Source organism: Mauremys reevesii, linkage group 1 (genome assembly GCF_016161935.1).
Source record: "Mauremys reevesii isolate NIE-2019 linkage group 1, ASM1616193v1, whole genome shotgun sequence".
Taxonomy (NCBI): domain Eukaryota; kingdom Metazoa; phylum Chordata; order Testudines; family Geoemydidae; genus Mauremys; species Mauremys reevesii.
Genome location: NC_052623.1, coordinates 42,578,804 through 42,603,839, shown reverse-complemented (window position 1 = coordinate 42,603,839; position 25,036 = coordinate 42,578,804). Strand labels below are relative to the sequence as shown.

The 25,036-nt window shown below is 41.0% G+C and overlaps 1 protein-coding gene across 1 annotated transcript in view; it reads right to left on the bottom strand.

Moving 5' to 3' along the window:
* The window catches only part of DDX10 (DEAD-box helicase 10), a 332,788-nt gene that overhangs the window by 70,680 nt on the left and 237,072 nt on the right, over nt 1-25,036 (bottom strand). Inside the window, exon 16 of the mRNA XM_039520516.1 lies at nt 17,287-17,343. Coding sequence (XP_039376450.1) covers nt 17,287-17,343 — 57 coding nt within the window. The remainder of the gene's footprint in view (nt 1-17,286; nt 17,344-25,036) is intronic.

Genomic DNA, 25,036 nt, shown 5'->3' with positions numbered 1-25,036 from the left:
TTTTCCCGGGTGTTTCAGGGTATATGTCATCAATTTACCCCTTCTCCCCCCCCTCAAAGAAAAGGGAAAAAAATCGTTTCTCGCCACTTTTGAATGTCACCGTATGTCTACTGGATGCTGCTGGTAGACGGGGTGCTGCAGCACTAAACAGCAGCATCCTCTCCCCTCCCCTCCCCGGTGGCAGATGGTACGGTACAATATGACTGATAGCCGTCCTCGTCATCATCCTGTGAGTGCTCCTGGCTGGCCTCGGTGAGGTCGGCCGGGGGCGCCTGGGCAAAAATGGGAATGACTTCTGGTCATTCCCTTCTTTAAGCTTTGTGTCCTGGAGATTCAGTCCTGGCAGATGGAGTAATAGGGCTGATAACCGTCCTCATCATAGCAGCTGGAGGCTGAGCTCCTCTCACCCCCCCCCCTTTCATGTCTATTGGAGATTCTGGACTATCATAGCAGTGGGAGGCTGTGCTCCTCTCCCCCCCACCCTTTAATGAGTAATGGAGATGTCCTGCCTGGAATATCATAGCAGCTGGAGGTTGCCTCCCCCTCATTTTATCTCACTAAAAAGTCAGTGTATCTTATTCCTGCATTCTTTATTACTTCATCACACAAATGGGGGGATAACTGCCACGGCAGCACAGAAGGGGTGTGGGAGGAGGAAAGCAACGGGTGGGGTTGTTGCAGGGGCACCCCCTAGAATGGCATGCAGCTCATCATTTCTGCGGGATATCTGGGGCTCTGACCTAGAACAGCTGTGCTCTCTGGTTCTCTAGTAGACTTGCCCCATATTCTAGGCAGGACTGACTCTAGTTTTAGACAAAACATAAAGAAGGGAATGACCTGGGAAGTCATTCCCATTTTTGTTCATGCGCCCCCGGCCAACCTCACCGAGGCCAGCCAGGAGCACCCATGACAGCAGCAGACGGTGCAATAGGGCTGGTAACCGTCTCTGCTACCTTGCAAAGGCAAATGAATGCTGCTGTGTAGCACTGCAGGACCGCGTCTGTCAGCAGCATCCAGTACACATACGGTGACAGTGAAAAAAGGCTAAACTGGCTCCATGGTTACCATGCTATGGCATCTGCCAGGGCAATCCAGAGAAAAAGGGCGCGAAATGATTGTCTGCCATTGCTTTCACGGAGGAAGGATTGAGTGACGACATTTACCCAGAATCACCTGCGACACTGTTTTTGCTCCATCATGCATTGTTATCTCAACCCAGAATTCCAATGGGCGGGGGAGACTGCGGGAACTATGGGATAGCTACCCACAGTGCAACGCTCCGGAAATCGACGCTAGCCTTGGTACATGGACGCACACCGCCGAATTAATGTGCTTAGTGTGGCCGCGTGCACTCGACTTTATACAATCTGTTTTAAAAAACCGGTTTCTGTACAATCGGAATAATCCCGTAGTGCAGATATACCCTAAGTGTTCCATCCCCCTCTAGTGGTGGTATATGTAGAGGAGAGCCACCTACTACTGCTCTCAGTGCCTCCATTAGCTCAAGTGGCAGAGATCTGCATTGGGGATCTAAAGGTTTCAGGCCTGGGTGTCAATATGACGTCACATGATGACATTTTTTTTTTCAGTTTGCTTTATTAAAAACCTAGAAAACTGCACACAAAAAACCGTGTCATTCAGGCTACAAAGTCAAGCTCTCAGAAGTTAGAAAATACCAGAATTAAGGCTGTTTGTGAAAGCTTAATTCCGTCCCCTTCTGCGTATGCATTATGACACACACTTTAATTACTTTATCATGTGTTATTTTTCCACAGGACCTCTTTTGAGTACTTGACTTTGCAACAGTAATGATGTTCCTTTTAATGACATTGTGTGTATATAATAGGATAAATCACCTACTGCAGTCCCCCTGGAACACTGGGGTGTAACATCTTAGGCAGACTGCCGTTTATCCAGTAGGGCTAGGCTTACACACCCCAATAAAACACATATATACATACCTATATGTACTGGAAGGGAAGTCCAGGGTGTTTGTCCTTTTTACCAGAGTCTGCAGAGAAGCTCATACTGGAAAAACTTTATCCCTCTGCAGTTTCTAATGCTCGCTTCCAGAGTCTGCCCCATCCCCTTTTCTCTCACCGTTCTCCACTGCTCTTGCTGTTAGTTTGCACAGGCAAGAAGGCAGTTAACCAGAGCTAATAGCAGCCTGAGTTTAGCTCCTTGTGAAGAATCAAAAATTGGGATGAAGAAACTACATTCACTATACAGGAGGGTGGATTCCTTCCCTCCCACCCCCAGGTGGGGGGAAAGAGGAAGGGAGAGAGGAGGAAATTTCATTGAAGGCCAAAAAAGAGGCAGAGGGAGATTGAACAGGGAGGAAGATGGCAAAGGGATGAGGACAGGGCCAGGAAGAGGTAGGCCTTATGGCTAGGACTAATACCACCAAATAGAGACAGCAAGACATCGCACTGCAACTAGACACCAGTGTAGACAGACTCATGCTGGAGCCTAAGTGCAAGTGTCCACTGAGGTGGGAGGGTCCCAAAGCTCGGGCTCCATCCTGAGCTGGAATGTCTACACCACAATTAAACAGCCCCACAGCCTGAGCTCCACGAGCTTGAGTCAGCTGGCACAGGCCAGCCAGTGTCTAATTGCAGTGTAGATATACCCTAATCATCCTCCACAAGATATGTGACGGGTGAGATGTACGTGGTTGTTTTGGGGACGGTCATGAGGCCTAAATAAGCACATCTTTTTATATGCTAGTCACTTAACTTTTGGGGTTCTCTTATCAATAATTTTGTTTTGCTGCTTTAATATGAGGTCTTTACAAGGTTGCATCATTGCGACTGATGCGCCACCAAATGCGATATACTGGATAAAGGAGGAAGGAGTTAATGGATTTTCGTGCTGGTAGGAGAGCAGATATTTGAAAACAGCTCTGAACAACAGTTTTGAGGGCCTGATTAAGATTTTTTTAAAAGACACTTTAAAATTCAATTGAATGCACACATATCTCTGTGGCAGCTGGGATCTTGATGACTACATGACCCTGGATTATTTTGAAAACCGCCACTGGAAAAGTTTCCAAATGTTGGCGGCTATGGTATTATCAACCAGCATGGAGATAATAGTATTCTGATTGCTGATTGTAAAGGATCAGCGTTCATAGCTAGTAATAAGTGCGATTGCAGAGGATCTTGACAGTAGGCTACCGAGTAATGCAAGCTACATATTCCAAAAACATTAACAGAAGATGAAGAAGTTGAGCAACTTAAGGAGTCTGATTTAAAACTTGCACTGTTTCCTTAGTGGATGAAGAATGGGACAGTACCAAAAACATCTAAAAGATTACCATACCTCATCTGGCAATTATTTATTCTTACACAGCACCTTTGAGGTGCATTCATGAGATTTGTACACAGATAAGACAGGAACCTGATGGAAGATCTTATGATCTAAATACATTCAATACAGATGTGGGAAGCCAGGCGATGGGTTGCTGAAAGGAATACCAGAGGTGAGTTCAAGCAGCAAAATTAAGAGCCTGACAGGGGTTTTGGTTGAGTCCCTCTTCGAAGAACAACTACTGTATATACATAACATTGTATTATCTGTATTACAATAGAGCATAGAGACACAAATTAGGATTTAAGCTTCATTGTGTTGGGTCTGTACAAATGCATATTACCCATAACATGAGAATATACTGCTATTCTAATTAGACTGGGACAGTAACTCATATTCTGGTCACATAGAAAGAGTTCAAAACTTCATATAGAAGAGTTTTGTGTAAAAGCTGCTGTAGACAATTAGATCTAGATTCGGATTTCAAACATGCTCAACATTTGGGGTGCTCAAGTCTGAGGTTTCCAGTTCAGGCCCTACTCTAATTTATAATACTGAGGAAGAGTTACAAAGAGTGTGGTTCATTTAGCACAAAAAAAAAAATCAGTCACAAGCAACGCTTTCACCTGCTGCTAGAAATGTATGTGGTGTCTGCTTCCTGAATGCAATAGGAAGGGAAAGTATTACAGTTTTAAAAACTTGTGCTATTAAGGTAGAGGGATTTCAAATGCAGGTGGCTGAACAATATTAATGAGTCAGTGAACCATATAACACTGAGCCTCTCAAACAGCAAATCACTATGAATAATTTTCTAAAGAACCACACATTTAACACCGTCATATGCTAAGCCAGCACACTGATATTATAAAATTCAAAGTGGATTAAAGTAATTAAAAAAAAAGGTAACTGACTTGAAATCATAAGATGTCTTTTTCTATAGTATTTCAAGTTCGAGAGTGAATACAGTACAAATGTAAGTGATGAACTAATAGTACTACCTTGAGCCTGGTATTGGTCAGAGACATACACTGCCCATTTCCTTGCACCGAGTCAAAGACCATTCCTTCTCTCTCAAGTCCTGGGCCTGTCTTAAGCAGAGCACCAACCAGGCTAAATTGTGCCTAAATGGACAGTGAACAAATGCATACTAGATAGAACTTACTGAGGTTCTTGCTAGTTTCCAGAAGCCAGATTCCTCAGAAAATTCGGCAAGCAAAATGCACATCTCATTTGTACACAGCTGCAGTGACTGCACATGTAAACAGCTAATTATGGTTAAACTAGCCATATCCAACTTAAAAAAAGTTTCAAAAATGAAAGTATCACATTAGACCACTGCCTAAACTAGCACCATACAAATCTATTAAATAAAATAAACTTTGTACTGTCATTAATAATAAAATCACTATCCAAGTTGAGGCAAAAACAGCCAAAAGGTGGAAATATAAAATAAAGGCCAACACTCCATCCTTGACTAATTTATGGCTACAGATAGATGCTGCATACTTAGCATGAAAATCAGCCAATGTTGAGAAGTAACTCAAACTAAACGTGGTGGACATCTTTGCTTCTGATTGTATGTGTTTGCATTTAATTTAATAATAAGCAGTGCGCTGAGAGTTCCCTTTAGTTTCTTGCACATATATTGATACGGTATATAGTCAAGTACAGATTCGCAGACTCCAAGGCCAAAAGGGACCACTGTGATAATTTAGTGGGACCTGTATAGCATAGGTGTGACCTCTGGGAGCCAACTAGCAGAACACACGGGGTTGTATAGGGTTCCCAGGGATCTCCTAGGTCATATATATGCGTAATGGTTCAGAGGGTGGCATGTAAGGCCTCTACTGAGAGCAAATAGTCCACTGGTCATGATTGCAAAATGTACGCATGGATAATATTTAAGAAGTTATGTATCTATACTGCAAATTATGCTCTTATGGTCTTGAAATTAAAGCAGGTCATCAGTAAGTGACATGCTTTTCTCACTGTCTGGTCATAAGTTATTGTATATAGTCTGCTTAACAACGGAGGCCTATCTGCATACTGAACCAGGAGCTAGTTGAAAGGTCGTGACATCTGCAAGAGAGAAAACCCAAAGGAAAAAATAAAACAGTGGCAGGGGAGGGGGCCCTGTTTGTAAATGAAGACAAAAGGGTGGGACTTTTATATTATGGGAGGCAAAGGAACACAATGAGTCCTTCACCCACTAGGCAAGCTGTCAGTGTGTCTCTGTCTCATGAAAGGAGGATCACAGTCAATCCTGGCTGCAAAATGCTGCAAGGATTTTGGGTGAGCCATACTCTACTGGACTTCAGAGTAACTAGTTAATTAAGTCAGGGCTCTAGCACGTAAGTTACAAATATATTTTATATGTATTCATTTGTTTCCAATACTTCTACTTGCTATGACTTGAATATCTGTGCTTTGTTAAATAAACTTTTCTTGATTTCATTATAAACAGATCTAAGTGCTGTGTATTAACCACAACATTGACCTGAGGTGAAACCGGTAAGTAGGGGTCTACTGTTTCTTTGGAAGCAGTAACTGTGAATAATGTGCATTTCCAGGGGACCAGGGTCTGGAGACTCCAGGAAGAAGTAGGTTAGAGCGTGCCTATTCTGTAGAGAAACAGGGGGGCCTGGGTAGGCCCAGAGGGGTGTGCTTGTGTTGCTGTAGAGGTGAGGAGCTGAACCCAACAGGCCCAAACTAGGCTTCCGTATGCTAAGGGCAGGTGGTAGCGACCCCAGGTCACAACAGGCCGTAGAACCTCTATAACACAGGCTACAGAACTTCCCCTGCATGTGGTACACATTGTCAGATCCTGCAGAGAGGGGGAGAGAGCAACTGCTGCTGGATTGCGACTCCCTCTACTGTGCAGGTGGGCAGAAATGAGAAGTGCCTTGACCAGAGGTGAAAGAAAGATAAGAGACTTACCTTACCGGAAAGGGTGGGGCCTCATATGGAAGGGGCGGGGCCTCAGGCAGAAGGGGTGGAGCTTCAGGCAGAAGGGGAGGGGCTGGGCTCAGCCTCCCCCAGCCACCCCTACCGTGCTGCACTGGCTGGGGCTCCAGCGGCGATTTAAAGGGCCTGGGGTTTCGGCTGCTGTTGCGGTAGCAGTGGCTCGGAGCCCTGGGCCCTTTTAAATCACCGGGCCCAGGGAAGCTGCCCCTTTTGCCCTCCTTTCTTGGTGGCCCTGCTGGTACAGACCCTACCAGCAGGGCCGCCAACAACAGTGGTGGGGGGGAAGTGCGGAGGGGGAAAAAGGGCAGCAGCACTTTAATATCAGCTGCGTATGGGCCTGTACCGGCAGCCACTTCTTACTGGTACGCTGTACTGGCCCACTTTCACCTCTGGCCTTGACTCTACTCCAGCTGGCATGAAGGGGGAAGTAGGCTGCTTTGGGAAAAGGGCTGGTTCAACTTATTACCCCCAGGAGCAGAGAAAGCAGAACCCAAATGGTGACTGAGTCACTATTTGCTTCCCGTCCCTCTTGAGACTACTCAGCTACTCATTGCCACTTACTCAGGCTGGATTGAAAGGTGCCAACCCAGCCCTTAATTAAAAGAACAGGAGATTTTAACCATACATTCCAAATATTAACAAAACCCACAATATTCAAAAGGAACACAGAACATGTGCATATGTTGGCACATATTTATTTTGTTTCACAGTCTCATAATTTTTGATAACCTAAAGTTTTAATTTAAAAATATTGAGGCTTTGCTTAATGCCAAAATATTATCATTCTGGAATAAATGCAAACATCTCAATTTGTTCTGTAATGTGTTGAAAGCTCCACAGCTGAGCAGTGAAGTCTAGGATGGTGCCAACATGCTACTCAATCCACCAAACCTGAAAAAATCATTTAAAAACGAACATCGAAAGAAGGATGAATATGAAACCTACATAAGACTTATGTAATTGGTGAGATGTTATGCATTCAAACCCAGTCATTTTTGTACATAATTTTACACACCATTAAACAAACAAGCCAAAAGTATTGGGATTAAAATGGTAATGGAACTTCTATGAGATTTCTGTTGCAAAGATTTAAAGAAATTTCCATCCAAATGAAGTTGTTTTTTTTTTTTATTTACATAAACTGAAAGAAATTTTGAAACAAGGCCTGCTTTAAGAATGTCAGATAAACCAGAGGTCCACTGAGAGGTTTTTACCATGTTGCACACTACAACTGTAAGAAAGGAGAAAGTAGTTTGTTCATGGCAATTTTTTGCTTTCCCTCGCCCATTAACAAATAGAACACTTGCTGTTTCTCCTCTACTTGCAAATACATATTGGGTCTTCATCAGAAGCTTCCCAAAAAACTGCAATCCAGGCAACTGAAACAAAGGAAAACAGCAGCTGGAGGACAAAGCAGATGCTTTTCTACCCTGGATTTGAAAGTAGAAAGTACTAAGACATTAGATGAAAATCTGCAAACCACAAGTACGTAATGTGAAACATTACAATTGTTGGAAAGCTTGAAGAACTTAATAGAACAAAGGACGTGTATCTACCTATGTCAGCTATTTGCTTATCAGCTTGTTTGGCTCCCCAAGTGTATGCAGCTGCTTTCCCATGTATGTCTCCAGGGCATTTAGTACAAAGGGTCAACAGATGTATCTTGTTTCCCCCTCAGAATGATAAATGTATCCTGTGTACCCTATTATCCCCTAAAAATGCATTTACAGGTTCTATAGGTCAGCAAAATGACGTAGAAGGATGTAGGCTAAGTTGTTTGTTACTGGTTATAAAAGGGGCCTGTTCAGCCCTGTAAGGTGTCTCTCTCTTCTGGCACTAGCCGATGAGAGCACCCGCTCAGCTGACCGATCAATAAAGGGAGTGGTACTCGTCTTCCTGTACTCCGTACCTCCTTGGTGCAATTAGGTAAGCTCCGGGGGGAAACGAGCCCTTTTGGCTAACACAATCTACATTCACAGAATAGACCCATCATGAAGATAACTGTATTAAATCAGTTTCGATCTGTGATACTAATACTGCCACCTGAGATCATTCACACTAAAAATCTCTCTCTTCACTGTAAACATGTGAAGGCTTCTTATGATTCAAATCAGCATGGAGAGTGAAACAAGTTAGTTTATATCCAGTTAACATTTTTCTGGTTGTCTGGCACTAGTACAATGCTGCCAGGTTTGAGTAGAAAATGTGGTTGGAGGTAAAGTGAGTGATTTTTAAAATGATCAAGCTAGCCACACAGTCCAAGCTGAATGAAACACAAAAAGAAAATTGTATACATGCCCTATATACGACTATGCTGGCACTTAATCAATGAGTGTAATAAATATTTTAAAACTAACAACAGTAATATATTGGCAAACAGTGATAAGAACTAGATTTGTAAATTCTTCCTGAGGCAGAGTAACCAAGAAATACTTTTTACTTAGATTGTAAGTTCGATGGGGCAGGGACAGTCTTTTTTTGCCCTGGCACAGTGGGGTTCTGGTTCACGACTAGGGCTTCTAGGCACTATGGTAATACAAATAAACAACCATAGATATTTTTATCTTGATAGCGCCCCACTTACTAAACAACTGATATCACAGAAAATGACAAAGCAGAGAATATAAGGAATTGCACATCAACTTGAAAACCTGAACTGCCCATAAAGGGTAACATTTGGGTGGTTGAGCCTCAGCTTTAGGCCTTGTCTACATTAAGAAAATTTGTACCAGAGTAAAATCAATTTAGGTACAGTGGTTGAAGCCCCTGACAGACCCATTGCACAAAGAATTAAGCTACACTGGTGTAAACCCCACTTTGTACCAATGCTGCTCATCTACATGTGCATGTGCATTTTAAGAACCTATAATTAGGCCTAAATCAATGTAGCACCAATTAATTGTATGTAGAAAAGGGGCAACATTTGCAAAATTGCTTAAATTTCTTAAGAGTCTACGGCTATGTCTACATTACAAAGCCTATGCAAGTATAGCCATTTAAATCCCAATGAAAGTCAAAGTGGCTTAGGTTCTCAAGTACCTAAATCACTTCTTGAAAATTTTACTCCAGGCCTAACAGTGATGATTATTTTTCTTTTGACACCTGATTATTAATAGATATTTCTAAATATTGCCTATAGCTAGTTATGAATACCAAGTTAGCAATGTTCTCTCACTTTGTTAACTCCACAGTCATATTGCAAAAATGCCATAATACTAGCTGCAGCTGAGATTAGTAGAGTTATATAAACATATGAAAAGCAAAGCAACAAATCGATTTTGAGTACAGCATGTTTTGAATCTACACCACTGTGCTCTTATAACAATTCTAGCAAGCCTATCACAATCTGGTTAGCCTCAGAAATACTAACAAAATAAAATTGACAGACAGTTGAGAGAATTAAGTCCTTTAAAATGGATATTCTTTCACTACAGGAAAAAATATCAGGAATATTGATTCTCATGAGTAAACTGTGGGAGCTAAATGTCACGTAATAAATTAGGAGTTAATTTTGTCATTGACTTTATAACAAAGAGCACTGACAAAAATATTATGTAACCAAATTCTAAAACCAAGATGTTTTTTAAAAATAGAACTATAAAAATAAGGCTCTTGAATCAATACTGGAACACCTAGCTAAATGATTTACTGTTCAAAAGATTTTAATCTAATTCATTGGGAGCTGCTGTATGCTTTGAAAATCAGGTCATTTATTTAGGAATCGAAATAAGGATTTAGAAGCCTGATGTGAGGTACTCATTTTTATAGTCTAGGTTTAAAGTTCTTTGGCAATCAATCTTGTGTGATGTATATTTTGATACCTCCTAAACCAGCATTCGCAGTCTAGATTCTAAAGCGATTTATCAAGACTTATGACTAAAAATGCTACTATAGAAATACATTGCAACTTCAATGCTGGTCAGTTTACTGGTCCCTGAACTGCCACAAAAATTATTGAAGACACCTGTCTCCTTAAGGAAAGTGTGGATTTTCCTTAAATAAGGTACTGAGCCATGAGAATGACATTTATTTTCTGACTTTCAGGAGATACATTTTTCAAGCTTTTGAAAAACAAGACTTCTGAAAACAAGGAAACAAAGTGTGTAATTGAAATATGAAGGGGAAGACCCCAAAGCTCCTATAAAATGTCTTTAAAAAAAAAAAGCTGGACCAAATCTTGCAGTGAAATATACTGGATTGACTGTTAATTCACAAAACAGGTACACATTACACAAGAGTGAAAGTTTATCTTTACTGATCCAGTGAGCATCCTCCTTGTTCTGGACTTTTAGGGAGCTTGAGGATAGGTCAGTCTCTATGTCTGTTCAAACCTAAACCTCTGCTGAGCCTGCAAAGGGTGCCATTTGGGTTGGTTGATCACCAACTCATTTCACACTGAAAAATGACCATTGATTAATGACTTTTGATTAATAATGACAAGTGTTAATTTTGGACTCGTGGAAATGGTTTATATTCAATACCCTACACTGTTTAGGTGATTACATTGGAAAACATTGTGTGTCTACCTCTGATTAAAAAAAAAATCAATCCACATGACTTCTTTGTGGCAAGAGCCTATCAGTTTACTATGTGCTCAGAGATTTAGGTACAGTAGCTTTAACTTGATCATACACATTTGTAGTGTCAAAGAAGTTGTGGTCTATTATTAGAAGCAATTTTAGTATCATATTAATTGGAACCACCTGGAAGAATTCACTCGTAAGTGAACCAAATTAATACTACTTCATTGCTTGCTCTTATTTTATTTTGTGTGTATATATATATATATATATATACATACACACACACACACACACACACACACACACACACACACCATAAACCCTGTCCCCATCCAAAGGGAGAATGCACAAGAAACTACATGAGAGCTAATTTCTTGTCACCCCCTGTGGCTGTTCCAGGGGAAAGCTGCAATCTGGCCCTCATTTACTAACCATTATTGAGTATACAAAATAAAATAAGAGCATTAAGAGTATTAATTTGGTTCACTTATGAGTAAATTCTTCCGTTGTCTCTTATGTGGATAGATTCCAAATTAAATCACGGTCATGAGTGAGACACACACACACAAAGTACAAGGGTCTGACTCCAAAACCCTGCCAATACTCCACTATGTGCAGGGATCTCGAATTCCTCCTTCATTTACACTTTTCCTCCACACTCTCCATTCTAATACCACATATCTAGCAGCTGCAAGGGATCTTCAGAGCCTCTACCCTCACCTTACACAGGTGTTCATGAGACAGGCTTCCTGCAAAGAGGTGGAACCTCCAGGCTCAGAGAGTGTTTTTGCTCCAGCCCTGCGCCCCCAGGCATGGGTTCCAGTGGCTATGGAATTTTCAGCACATCTTAAGAATAAGGTTCCACCCCAAAGGAGTCCCTGCATATGGGGACGGGGATGGGCCCTGGCAAGTAAGGCCCCTCTCCCTTTCCCTGCATTTGAATTTTGCAATTTGGCATGAAGGGCTCTGAGGCACATCAGACTGATCATGTCAGATCATTTGGGGAGGAGAGGTAGAAGGAAAGGTGCAGAAGGCGAAAAGGCAGGGCTCCCTGTGTTCCTTTTGTTAAAATCCCAGCAGAATATGGCTCATAAGGCAGAGGAAGTAGCAGTACAAGGTAGAGGATTCTAGTGCACCCTGTAGTGAAGTGCCCTATTCAGATGTCTATGTCTAAATCTGCCACTTTTCCTTCTCCATTAAATATCTGTCACCTGACCATTTGGGTGCATTTTGTCCATGTTCTCCCACCAAGACCCTTGCCAACATTCAAAGAGAATGCAGCAAAATTCTGTTCTCCATTGCTCTCTGAGATAATCTTGGAAGGAGATCCAAAAGCCTAATACACTTATAGGTGTGGAACTCCTCTGTTGGCAGGGAGGAAAAAGATGGTGGAAAAAGCAGGTTCATATTTATTATCTTGATGCTGATGCCAATCTGCATATAACACTTTGAAATTATTCAACAAGAATTCATTCCTGTGAAAGAGAGTCTACGATGAGTGAAAGCTTGGATTTCACTCATATATTAAAAGGAGATGGCCAGACCACAATTTAGTGTTCTTCCTGGATAACATTCCACTCCCTTTGGCTTAGTCCAATGACTTGACCTTGTCACTCAGACTTACCTAAAGGGGGGAAACCCCCTGTTTGTTAGTGCACAGGGACACCAGCTTGAGCACCTGGCTTTTCAGAAGATTCTCTATTTCTTGGGCATGAATTGAAATAACTTGTTCTTGATGTGATGGACACTATCCTTTTCCAGGCTTTTCTGATTTGCTTTGAACTCCAGCACCACTCAGAGCCCATCAAAAGCGTGTCCTGTTGTATTGCAAGTTATCCACATTGATAAATACTGGTGTTTTGCAAGTTACCCAAGAAAGCCATCTTGCTCGGACTCTATGCAACATACGTACACACAAAATTAGCTTTTTGTAGGGCTGAAGTCATTTAAGAATGTGACCATAAGATAATAATGGATGAAAGATAATTGATGTAATGACCCGAAGAGGAAAGTAAATCCAAGAAATATAAAACCTCAAAGTATCAGCCTTGGTACACTTTTAGTTTTATTCAGTCTGCAGGGCACACACAGAATTGATGGCTGAGCATAAACAGAAGTTACTAACACCATCCTCAATCAAACCCTCAACACTTGTCAGACATTTTAATTAAGCAAAGAGTATGACAATCTCAATACAACGTGCCGAGAACATGAACATAGTGAGATCACTGCCTAATGCTTAGCAAGACTGCTCTCAGAAGGACTGAGCATCAATAAGTTTCAGTAGCAAGAGCCAAAAAATATGTACTGAATGGCAGCTGAGTTCTGTGGTTCCGTTTGAATAGCTAATACAAGCCCTGCAAATGGTCATTGTCACTATGGGGCTGTTCAGAGTCAGGTGGCCCCAGACACCCTTGTAAGTCCTATTCTGGCTCAGCAACCCCCCTGCTCCCTAGTGCTGCTGGCAGCTAATGCCTAGCCTCTTTCTGGAGAACGATTATGCCTTCTTAAAGGACCAGTCTTCATTATCTGTATTATGGCAAGAAAATCGTATCTGGAGTTCTGTAGAGCTATTCTCTGTACAAACACACAATAAGACAGTCCAGACCGCAAAGAACCAACAATCTAAATAATCGAGAAGTGACACGAGTTTCCTGAAGTCACATACTAGGTCAGGGACTGAGGCAGGAAATAAAACTATCTGGACTCCAGGTCAAGTCTTCTCTCCCTGAGACTCCATGGAAAATTCTCAAAGGTTCAGGTTTTCAAAACTATTTCATATTTCAACAATCGTTCTTAAAACCACTTTCTTGCAGCACTAGAAACCTGGCATTGTGCTAAACCATGAGAACTAGAATGCTTAACTCGCTAAACAGAGTAAGCAGCAGAAGAGAAATTTCCAAGATGGTTTCACTGCAGATAACCCAGCTGTTCCTTGGGATCTTTAATAACCACAAATCATCAGGACCTTGATTTTAGGGCTCATCTGAAGTTTAAAAGACTTTTTTTTTAAAAAAAGGGTCATGTGATAGACTATCAAAATTTAGTGTCTTCTTTTTTGCTTCTAGTAATGTGCAACATATATATTAATGGTAATTAACAGCAGTATATTTATGTTTATAATAAATTTACTAACATCTCAGTACTTTCCACTTTTTTTGTCTTCTTTGATTATGTACACAGAGTGTACTGTCAACCAGTCAAAAGACAAAGCAGCTGCCCATTTATTTCTGGTGTAGTGAATAAAAGTATGACAGGTACTGTGATGTTATCAGTACTAAGTGCTGCTAAAACACTTTCCTCAAATTAAAACAGAGCAATTATAAATTAATCTATTAGATTTATCTAAACTAATTTTTAAGAGTGAATTTCTCAACTGAATTACATGCATGCTGGTGAGAAAAAAAAAAAGGTGAAGACGCCAATTACTCTTCCACATAATGGACTCATAGTTGTGAAGTGGTTACAAAAGCCTAGTTCGGGTCTTTAATTTGATCCTGGCAGCTAGTGCACTTAAAGCAGATTAAAGGTCACATGTACTGAATTTTTCTAAAATAGCTTTAATCCGCAGGCAAGACAAAAGGTGGACAATGAACATCAGTGACTGGATCCCCAGACCACAAGCGACCGCGGGGCAGACCCAAAACGCGCTGGGCTGATCCCATCACAAAACTCTTTGGCCAGAAATGGAAAGAACTCACAACAAAATGGAATGGTGTGGCGTCGACTTGCGTTTGTGGAGGGACAGACGAGGACAAGCCGGACAAAGGTGAGGTTTAAGAAATGAGGAATCTTCCTGATAAACTAGTTTCTTTTGTGTGTGTGCATTTATGCATTCATTATAGGTGGAGCTGGTAGCACTGCCTATGGTAAGGTTGCTCAACAAAATGCAGCTGTTGGGTTGCCTTAGTAAAAAGTTTGAGAATCACTGGCCCACAAAGCATATTGTAAAATGTAGAGTCCATAGTATGTAAGCGCGAGAACTCCTGATCTAAGCAGCACATGGTTTTTTAAACTGCAGTTCCTTTTTCAACAGTGTATGTCTATTTTTTTTCCTAGCATTTTAAATCTGAGAATCCACACGGGGCTGCTTGAGCCTGACCTCGTGTGAACTGTGAAAAGCTTCAGATGCTGTCGTTTCATCTGTGAAATTTTCTGGACTAGGGAACATTCTAAATTAATTCCTCAGGATCCAGACAGCCTGGACTTGCCATCTTTATACATTATCTGCTACTTCCTATCACTTTCCAGACCGAGAGTACAGGCTCCAAGTTGTCAGCCTATCCCACTGGAAGCATTTTCTCTTCAAAAGGTCAATGCCAAGATATTCAGTGAGAGCCACTGAAAGCGACATGACTCCACTGCACAGAGCACTAACAAAAAAGCATCCTTTGTGTACTTAAAACCAAAACTTTAGCTTATGCAACAGAGCTATGTCAGCCTTAGAAGCTACTGCACAGATGGTGGTTGCAACAGACTTATGAAGAAGAAACGCTGTTGACAGAAAATAAAAAAATAGCAGCTCACTCAAACAGTCACACCTCAGAAGCAGCAGTGGACTTTCCAAGGCCGGAGGGGGTGAGGGGAAGAGATTCAGGCTGAGACTAGTTTCAACACAGGCTTCCCTCTACCTAAAACCTCTTAGACGTATAGGCAGACTAGAATCTTTCATAGCTAACACAGGTTTCCATTCAAATACAAACTGCAGCTAGTGGGCTGCCTCGGTATAAAGTTTGGGCATCACTAGTCCACAAGACACATTGTAAAAGGTGGTGTCCATTGTACGTAAGTGCAAGAACACCTATAAAAGTTCTGGGTATTCAAATTTACTACATTCACTAAAATGGAGAAATCCAGGATCAGAACAACTTGCAATGTTTAAAATTTAGGAATGGATTTTAAGACTCCCTATGCATCCATGCACACGCAGAGCAAAGGACATGAGAAACAGGACTGGTGAAAATGCAGCATAACACTGAAGATATAAACACAATACAGATCTGAGAGAGGAATGATACCACCTTACACTTTTATCCTGTAAGGTCTTCAGAGCAGGGACTAATATTTAATCAATACTATACAGTGCCATAAGTATCTATAGCACTACATGAATAACTCAAAGTGGGTGGAAACTCTCTTTAACCGCATATCAGTTTTCCCTGAATTGATTTTAATAAAATCAGGAGAGAACACTTTGAAGAACCAGAGAAAGGGAAATATCCACATAAACGGATCCCTTTGTACTTGCAGAGCCTGCATTTTTCATCTTTTGAAATATCATGGATTTGCTTTTTATCCCTTAAGAAGGTGTAGAATTAAAAAAGCAATACAGTATTCATAAATGTTAAATACTTTGATTAGGATCAATACTTTATTCCTGTATTTACATTTTGCTAACTGTTGATTCTGTAAAGTAATTTCCCTACCAGCCTTCCACATTCACACTTAAAAATATACATATTTATATTTTAAATTGTATGCAAAAAAAGTCTACTCTCTGATTTAGAAGTCCATGATGCCGAGAGCTCTCCTTTCAAGCTGTCTTTGAAGATGGAGTGATACTTAATACTCAGCATAACCAGGCTTTTCATATTATACTGTAGAGTAATTACTTCCCACTTCAGTACTACAACATGAGTTATCATCTCAGACTTGTACTCCATGTGCCATAGCCAGCTTGGAAAAATCTGACAGAGACCATTATGGGTTTACTCAAGGGAGTCTGATCTGTGATAACTGCCAAGAACAAATCATGACTATTCAGGCATAGCATAATGAGATACAGTATGAGAAATGACATACATTATTGGGCCTGTACAGTATTCTGGAAAATCATTGTAACTGAATTTCCTCAGATTAGCACAAGTCGAACCATACACAATATTAAATATGCCAATACAAGATTGTAACTGCACATATACTATATGCTCATAAATACTTCAGAGGGTCTTCATGCAATAAATTTCTATTTAAACAGAGAAAATTCTTCCTGAATTTTGTAACATGAAGGCTAAATGAAACCTCACTGCAAATCTTACAGGTTGCTGTGCTGCATGCAGAGCCATAGGCATATACAAGCATACAGTAAACAGATGAGATCACTTTACATCTTAAAAACTGCAACTGGCTTGATATACAGCATAAAGTGAATACCTCTCCCAAAGAATGCTCTGGGCATAGAATAAAACTGCAGAGAGAGAAAACCAAAAGAGGAGAAAATAAAAACAAGTAACTTTGCATCATCAATGGGCAACAATTTCCTCCACTTAGTGCTGTACCACAGCTAGCTGTCACACCAAAACAAAGCAAGAGTATGGGGATGAAAATGACAAGCAAACAGAAAAAATCCTTTAAAATGCTACTGTATTAGAAAAACCCTGTAAAAAATAGTCAGGTAAAACAACTGTTTAATGAGAGAAAGAAGAGCAGTCTTTAAATTACAGTTCCAGAACTATAATCATTGGTCTATCAAAACAATAAAAAGCCTTACCCTCTCACTTGTCCCACTGGCTTTTCTTCTCTCAGCCTTTTCTCTCAGCCTTTTCTCCTATGAGAAACAACAAGATGCATTATAATTTTGAAGTCATACTCCCATTTTATCTTCAAAAAGTAAAGTAATTTTAAAAGTTGAACTACCCTGTTTAACCCATTCCTACTGTGTGTGTCAGTAAAATAAAAACAATGAATACATGTCTGACTGAGGCACTATTCATTCATCTTTGTCCTGCCAGGGAAGGTTAAACATAGTGCAGATTAAAACCATAATCCTCTCTACAAGACAACATGAATCTTTTAAGGCAGTTGTTCGCAGAGGTCTTCCGGGGGTACATCAACTCCTCCAGATATTTGCCTAGGTTTACAAGTTACATAAAAAGCACTAGCCAAATCAGTACAAACTAAAATTTGATATAACTTGTTTATACTGCTCTGTATACAGTACACTGAAATGTAAGTACGATATTTACATTCCATAGTAAAAATGAGAAAGTAAGCAATTGTTCAGTAATAGTGTGCTGTGACAAGTTTGGTTTTTTATGTCTGATTTTGTAAGCAAGTACTTTTCAAGTGAGTTGAAGCTTGGGGGTACACAAGACAAATCAGACTCCTGAAAAGGGTACAGTAGCCTGGAAAAGCTGAGAGCCACTGTTTTAAGGAACGATGCAATTAAGCATTCTGATAGTATTTTTAACAGGTTATTGCATTTAAAATGCTAACATGGCATTGTCAAGTTCCATGTTTATGGTTTCTCATTGACCTCACATGAAACCTCAGTTTACAAGTAACATAATCATAGAATATCAGGGTTGGAAGGGACCTCAGGAGGTCATCTAGTCCAACCTCCTGCTCAAAGCAGGAACAATCCCCAGACAGATTTTTGCCTCAGATCCCTAAATGGCCCCCTCAAGGATTGAACCCACAACCCTGGATTTAGCAGGCCAATGCTCTAACCACTGAGCTATCCCTCCCCCCCATAAAGCAAACTGCCTTCTTGCCAAGCCAATAGAAATTATAGTTTTCGCAACAGTGAGCGTTTGTATCATCTACAAACTTTCCATGCTTTTTTTTCTTCCATGTGATTAATAAAAACATTAAACAGCATAGGATCAAGAACCAGTCCCTGCGGGACCCCACTGGCACACATCTATTTGATGGTGATTCCCCATTAACAATTCAATTTTGCGACCTACTAGTTAGCCAACTTTTAATCCATTTGATGTGTGCCATGTTCATTTTATATCTTTCTAGTTTCGTACTCAAAACATCATGTGCTAACAAGTCAAACCCCTTACCAAAGTCTAAGTAAATTACATCAAGATCATTACCTTTATCAACCAAAACTTCTAATCTCATTTAAAAAAAAAATCATGTTAGTTTGACAGGATCTATTTTCCATAAACCCATACTGATTTGCATTAATTATATCACCCTCCTTTAATTCTTTATTAATTGAGTTGCGAATCAGCTGCTCTATTATCTTGCCCAGGATCCATGTCAGACTGACAGGCCTATAATTACTGGGGTCATCCTGTTTTACCTTTAATCACAGAAATCCATCATGTATTCTTTTTTGTGTCGTGCATTTTACAGAAAGAAAATGAGAACTGTTTAAGAATTTTAAGAAGTGGGACTATTTCTTGAAGTCTTAGACGGATTTTAAATTTGTTAGTAATAATTTTCTTTTATGGAGACTGGGATAGTAGGATTCAGGATAACTGGGGAACTCAGTTTTACCACTGGCGGGAAACAGAAGTAAAGGCAATTGTTACAGAGGTTCACTCCATTCACAGATGAGCAAGAGAATCAGGAGAAGGAGCTTTATGCAAGGTGTGTGGGGGGTGTGGGTGAGGGTCTGGGGCTTATGCAAATAGCTAATTCAGGGAGTAGTTTTCAAATGGGATACTGATGCCAGCACTGAGAATTATATCATGACAGTAGGGACCATGATTCAATACACAATAGTAATTGGTATATACAGCGGTATTTATGATAAAGTCTTGGCTTCTTTCAAATTTTTTGCAATATGAAATACAACAGAAAATGTTTCCTCCTTCAAATATAAGCTTTCTAAAATTTTTAATTTTGCAGTCATCTGAATAACTTATCCATTAAAAAAAAAATCAACCAACTTAATTTATTACATGCAGAAAGGAAGAAACCACTGGACAAACCCACATAAGTGAATTCTAAAACTAATCCAGAGCAAACAGAGCAGATTTTCTACCTTTCTCCCTTCCCCATCAGTTCTGCAGCAGTATATGCTATTTCTTGCTTTTCCAGCAACCCAACTCTGTAGCTCTTTTCAATATCAGTATTTTTCATACACAGAACTTGCTACTAAGCATGTATTAAATTGTCCACCCTTTCCAGTCCAATTTCTAAACTATTTTGTTATGCATTCCTGGCTCTGGCATATCACCTGGATCAGTGTCACTTTCTCAGTTCTATGATAAAACTACCTGCTCCCTTTAAAATGTTATCTTGAAAAGAAGGTGGAAGAGACTAGAGTGATATTAACAGGGAGCTGGGAAAGTGAGATGGCTGATATCCCACAGGGCAGGCCAGAAGAGTTTTGAAAATGAGCAGCATAGACTTTTCAAGAGAAGAAAATTCTACTGTATCTGGAAGAGACAGTGGCTCAACACTGGCCACTGAATCAGGTTGAGATGAAAGCAGAAGCTCATATTCAAGGGAGCTACAGCAGTATACTGCAAAGAAAGGGCTGAGAAAGCACAGGGTTGAGAAAATGCATTAGAGAGAAGGACAGATGACAACATAATATATAGGACAGTTTATAAAAACAATGGAGAGAAAAAAGGACAGTAACAATAGTAGGAGTGGAATTAGAACTGAGGGAGAAGAAGATAAAAGCAATAGCATGCAAAACTAGAGGGGAAGCTTTGTATGAAGAAAACTGCTGCCATCAGCATCTTAAGTATTGGAAATCATAGAATATCAGGGTTGGAAGGGACCTCAGGAGTCATCCAGTCCAACACCCTGCTCAAAGCAGGACCAATCCCCAGACACATTTTTACCCCAGTTCCCTAAATGGCCCCCTCAAGGACTGAAATCACAACCCTGGGTTTAGCAGGCCAATGCTCAACCCACTGAGCTATGCCTCCCCAGTAAATTGTACTTTGTGAGAAAAAGTAAGGAATCAGTTCCTTTTTGACAGATGAGGAAAATAGATGGACAAGATTATTTATTTAGGCCTCAGTTCAGGAAAGCATCCTTATTCAGGACAGTGCTTAAGCACACGCTTAACTTTAAGCAGCTGCATAAATTCCATGGAAGTCAACTAGGCTGTCCTGAGTAGCAATGTAATGCTTTTCTGAATCAGGGCCGTATCTGAGATTGAGGACCCATTCTTCTTGGCACAGAGCAAGAAACAGTCCCTTTGGCAAAGAGCTACTCTAACTGATAAGACAACGGGTTGGGGAAAGTAAACAATACCCGTATTATACAACAGTGAAGACAGACAGAAATGAAATAACTTGTCTACAGTGACAAAGGAACTCTATGGCAAGAGCCAGCAAATGGAATCCAGATCTTCTAAATCCCAGTGTGGTGTTTTAACCCACAAGACTTCCCTTCCTTGCATTTAAATTACTTTCTGCTAGAAAGGAAGAATAGAAGGATGGGAATAGACGTGGACAATATATTGTAAGATAGCTGAAAAAGGCAACCAAGCAAATGGAGATTTAGTGAATGATAATCAAATTTATTCCACGTCAGTTAATTCTCATTTTATAGATAAGCCTGTATCTGTAGAGATTCATGAATCACTAAAGTCTCTGACACTTTAATTTTTACAATTTTCTACAAGCAGCAGAAGAGTCTGGATTTTCTTGGAGTTTGCATTTTCATAATACATAATAAGAATGCAAGGTTCTATCATGCTATAAATCATTACTTGGAAGAATAGCATATAATTCAGCAATGAAAATAAAATTTATTAGTATCAGGAAAACAGAAGATTATGTTTCAAGGTACAAATACTTCATTACATATGCTCCTGGCCTACCAGCTGACTTCTTATCTGACACAGCTCTACAGTTCCCTAATATTGCAAATTTCCAACTGAAAAGGCATACATAAAGGCAGATCCTGTTATTGAGTATGGCATTCATTTTTTATTGCCAATATCTGTATATCATAACTTCATAACACAGCAGCATGAGATTGTCAGTTAAAGCTGCAGAGCATCACAATTTGAGTCAAAAACTTTCTCCCCAACAGTGGTTGTAGAAATCACGTCTCTTTGGCATCTCCATTCATATCCAAGTGCTTGCCCCTTATAGGGTAAACTTTTCTTCCAGATGAGGGGCTTATACAAACACTAAGGGCATGCCTACACTTGCCATTTAAAGCACAAGAAGTCCCTTTTTTGCACAAAAACCACGGGAGCATCTACACTTGCCAATGACTTTTTGCAGAGAAACTCAGAAGTTTCACTGCAAACAGAAAACCACCTCCCCGAGAGGTGTACAGTTCTTACCAGTGATACTTTTGCAGTGATGTGCAAGTGAAGACACGTTCTTCCAGTTTACACAGCTTTTAGCCTCTGGAAGGTATCCCACAGTGCCTAGGTGACCACTCTGGCCAGCAGCTCTGCTGCTCTGATGCCAGGTAAACAGATGTCAACCCCTCCCCCTTTAAAGCCCCACGGGGGAACTTTGAAATTCCCCTTCCTGTTTTCTTGGCAAGTGCTCACTTATCTGGTAAGGTGACAATGGCTGTTCCACAGAGCAAATGATCCCCTGCTTGGAGCAATGCTGAGCTACTGGACCCGATCAGTGTTTAGGGAGAGGAAGCTGTGCAAGGAGGCAGGATGCCCCACGATCACCCCTCCCCCCTTCTCACAAGACCTATCCTCAAAATGAAGAGAGCTGCACTGTGGGATAGCTGCCTTCAGTGCGCTGCTCTCATTGGCGATGGAAGTGCTGCAAATGTGAACATGATCTGATGCCTGTGGAAGTAAGTGAGAACACAAACCAGCGTTTTTCTTTTACTGGTTATCACCAGTGAAACTGACAGCACAAAAACTCTGCAAGTGTAGACACAGCCTAAGTTTCCAGCAAGCAGGGGTGCAAATCGACCCTGAACTAGCTTGCCTCACATTAAGTGTCTGTGTCTTGCTGACAAATACTAAAAGTTCCCAGTGCACTTCAATATACTCCTGTTTCAAAGTGGCGTAGTTCAAGCGCACTGTGGAACTTTTAGCGTGTGGCAGCAGGGTCCACACGGCAGGCTAGTGCAGGGACAGTCTCGCCCCAGCAGGCCCTGAGCCACCTTTGTTTAGAAAATCCTGAGGCATGTTGGTTTCCTTTTCAGACTGTCATCACAGAATGAATCATAGGCTTAACTGGAAAGCAAAGCAAGACCCTGCTCTTTTCTTCCCAGCCAGCGCTTCCAGTCCCTGCATTCCTGACGTAAGAAATTTAGGCCTAAACCAAGAGTGGCCAACATGGGGCCTATGTACTGGAGCAGCCTGCATGGAACCTAGTGGAAGGAGCATAGGTTGCAGAAGAGAAGAATTTGGAGACGGCAAGAGGAAGTCAGAGTGACAATCAGGGTCCAGACACCCCCCAAGGGAGAACAGGAGGGCCTGAACTACAAAGAGTAAGCACTTGAATCAACTGGTTGTATACAATGTTATTGTGTATAAATATATATCAAGTAAGGCCTTTTATGAAAGCCTGTAATGTTCTGAACTTGATGGTCATTAGGATATACATATATAGGTTATAACTATGAATATATGCATAGAACACAGTAATAGTAATTAGGACTATGTCTACATTTAAAATGCACTTCAGTGTAGACACTACTTACGATGAGGGGTAGGGTTATCTTACTGGTATAGGTAATCTACCTCCCAGAGAGACAGTAGCTAGGTTGACAGAAGAATTCTTCTATTGACCTAGTACTGGTCTACACAAGGGGTTAGGTTGCTACAGCTACGTCTCTCAGGGTATAGATCTTCCACACCCCTAAGAGATGTAGCTATATCAAAATAAATCCCCCGCGGCAGGGATGGGAAGGGTTCTCCTGTCGCTGTAGGTAATCCACCTCCCCGAGAGGCAGGAGCTGGGCTGATGTCTGAATTCTTCCATTGACCTAGCGCTGTCTACACTGGGGGTTAGGTTGGCTTAATTATGTCTCTGGGGGGTGTGGTTTTTTTCACCCCCCTAAAAGACAACTATGCCAATGTAACTTTTCAGTGTATATCACCCCTAAACTACAACTACAGCCATGTGGAGAAGCAATCAGACAGGGAGGGGCACTTCCTGGGTAGTTGTGTACACATAACTAACTCCAAGCACACAGAGAAAGACAGTGGTGGACTATGAACGTTAATGGAAAGACACTGAAAAGAAACCCCCAGTCTTGGAAAATTAAGCAAGGAGGGAGTTTCCCCTGCTCTGTGGTCTGGTCTACACAACAAAGTCAAGTCGATGTAAGCCACCTTGTGACAACATAGTTGTGCAAGTGTCTACACTTACATTAGCGAGAGACAACTTTAAGTGCGCTGTTATGCTGATATCGTAACATCAGCTCCACAAGAGGCATTGAGCCACAGCTGATGTACGCAGTTTGATGCTGCTCAAGCGTAGACAGTTTTGATCCCAACAAACAGTTCAGATGACACCCAGTATATGGTGTGCCAGTATGAATGGGAAGTGGCATATGAATTTTGCAGTGGCTGTTTTTTAAAAGGTTGAAATGCAAGCAATGCATTCTGAGGAGAGATCTGAAAGGGGTAATAGAAGTTGCTAGGTGCACAAAAAGAGGAAAACTGTGCCAAGTGTCAGGGGCAGCATGGAAGAAGGCACACAAGGAAAAACGTGAGAAGGAAACACGTGGAGCAAAGGAAGCAAGAGGGGAAGCAGGAGGAAATAAGAGCCAATGTGGGCTGCAAAGTTCTGTGTAGCTCCATGAAAGCGATGAGGAGAAAGTTAAACTTGATGCAGATGGTGAGGGGGAAGGTGGTGAACAGATTTAAAGAGGAATATTTTAGCTACTGCATTTTGGATAAACTGAGTTGAAAGGCCAGAGAGGGAGAAGTGGTAATCAAGGCAGGAGGAGACCAAGGCACAGGGAAAGATTACAACTGTTAGGTCATCTTCTTATAAAGAGATGTCAAGAGGAAGAATTGATAGGATTTAGTAACAACCTGTATTAGGGGGAGAGAAGTCAACACTAACGCTGGGTGACAGGGAAGAAAGTGGAATCATTAAAATCAATGGAGAAGGCAGCGTTCACTCTGCTGGGTTGAGTTATAATTGGCAGTGGGACACAAAGACAGGTGTCAGAGGTGCAATATTGTAAGGGAGAAGAAGTTACAGAATAATAAGTGATGGGTTTAAAAAACATTTGTAGGAGATATTGGAGTGGTAGAGAGCAACTAAATACTTGTGACAGACAGCCTCAATTTCCTCCTAGGGAAAAAAAACCTGGCAAGATCCTGAGTAGAGTGGGAAGAAGTGGGAGGGCCACATTGTCAAAGATAGAGAAAAGCCGCTGGGAATCAAAGATACAAAAGTCAGGAAAGGATGAGAAACCGAACTTCTTTAGCAAAGAAGATGGATGAACTGATGGAAAAGATGAAAAATTTGCAGAGAAGGCTGTTTGAGTTTTCTACCAAGGTGCTTAGCAACACAGGAGCAAATGAGACATCAGCTATGGTTGGAGACTAGCAGAAAAGACAAAATGGTGGGAGAAGAAGCAAAGATAATAAT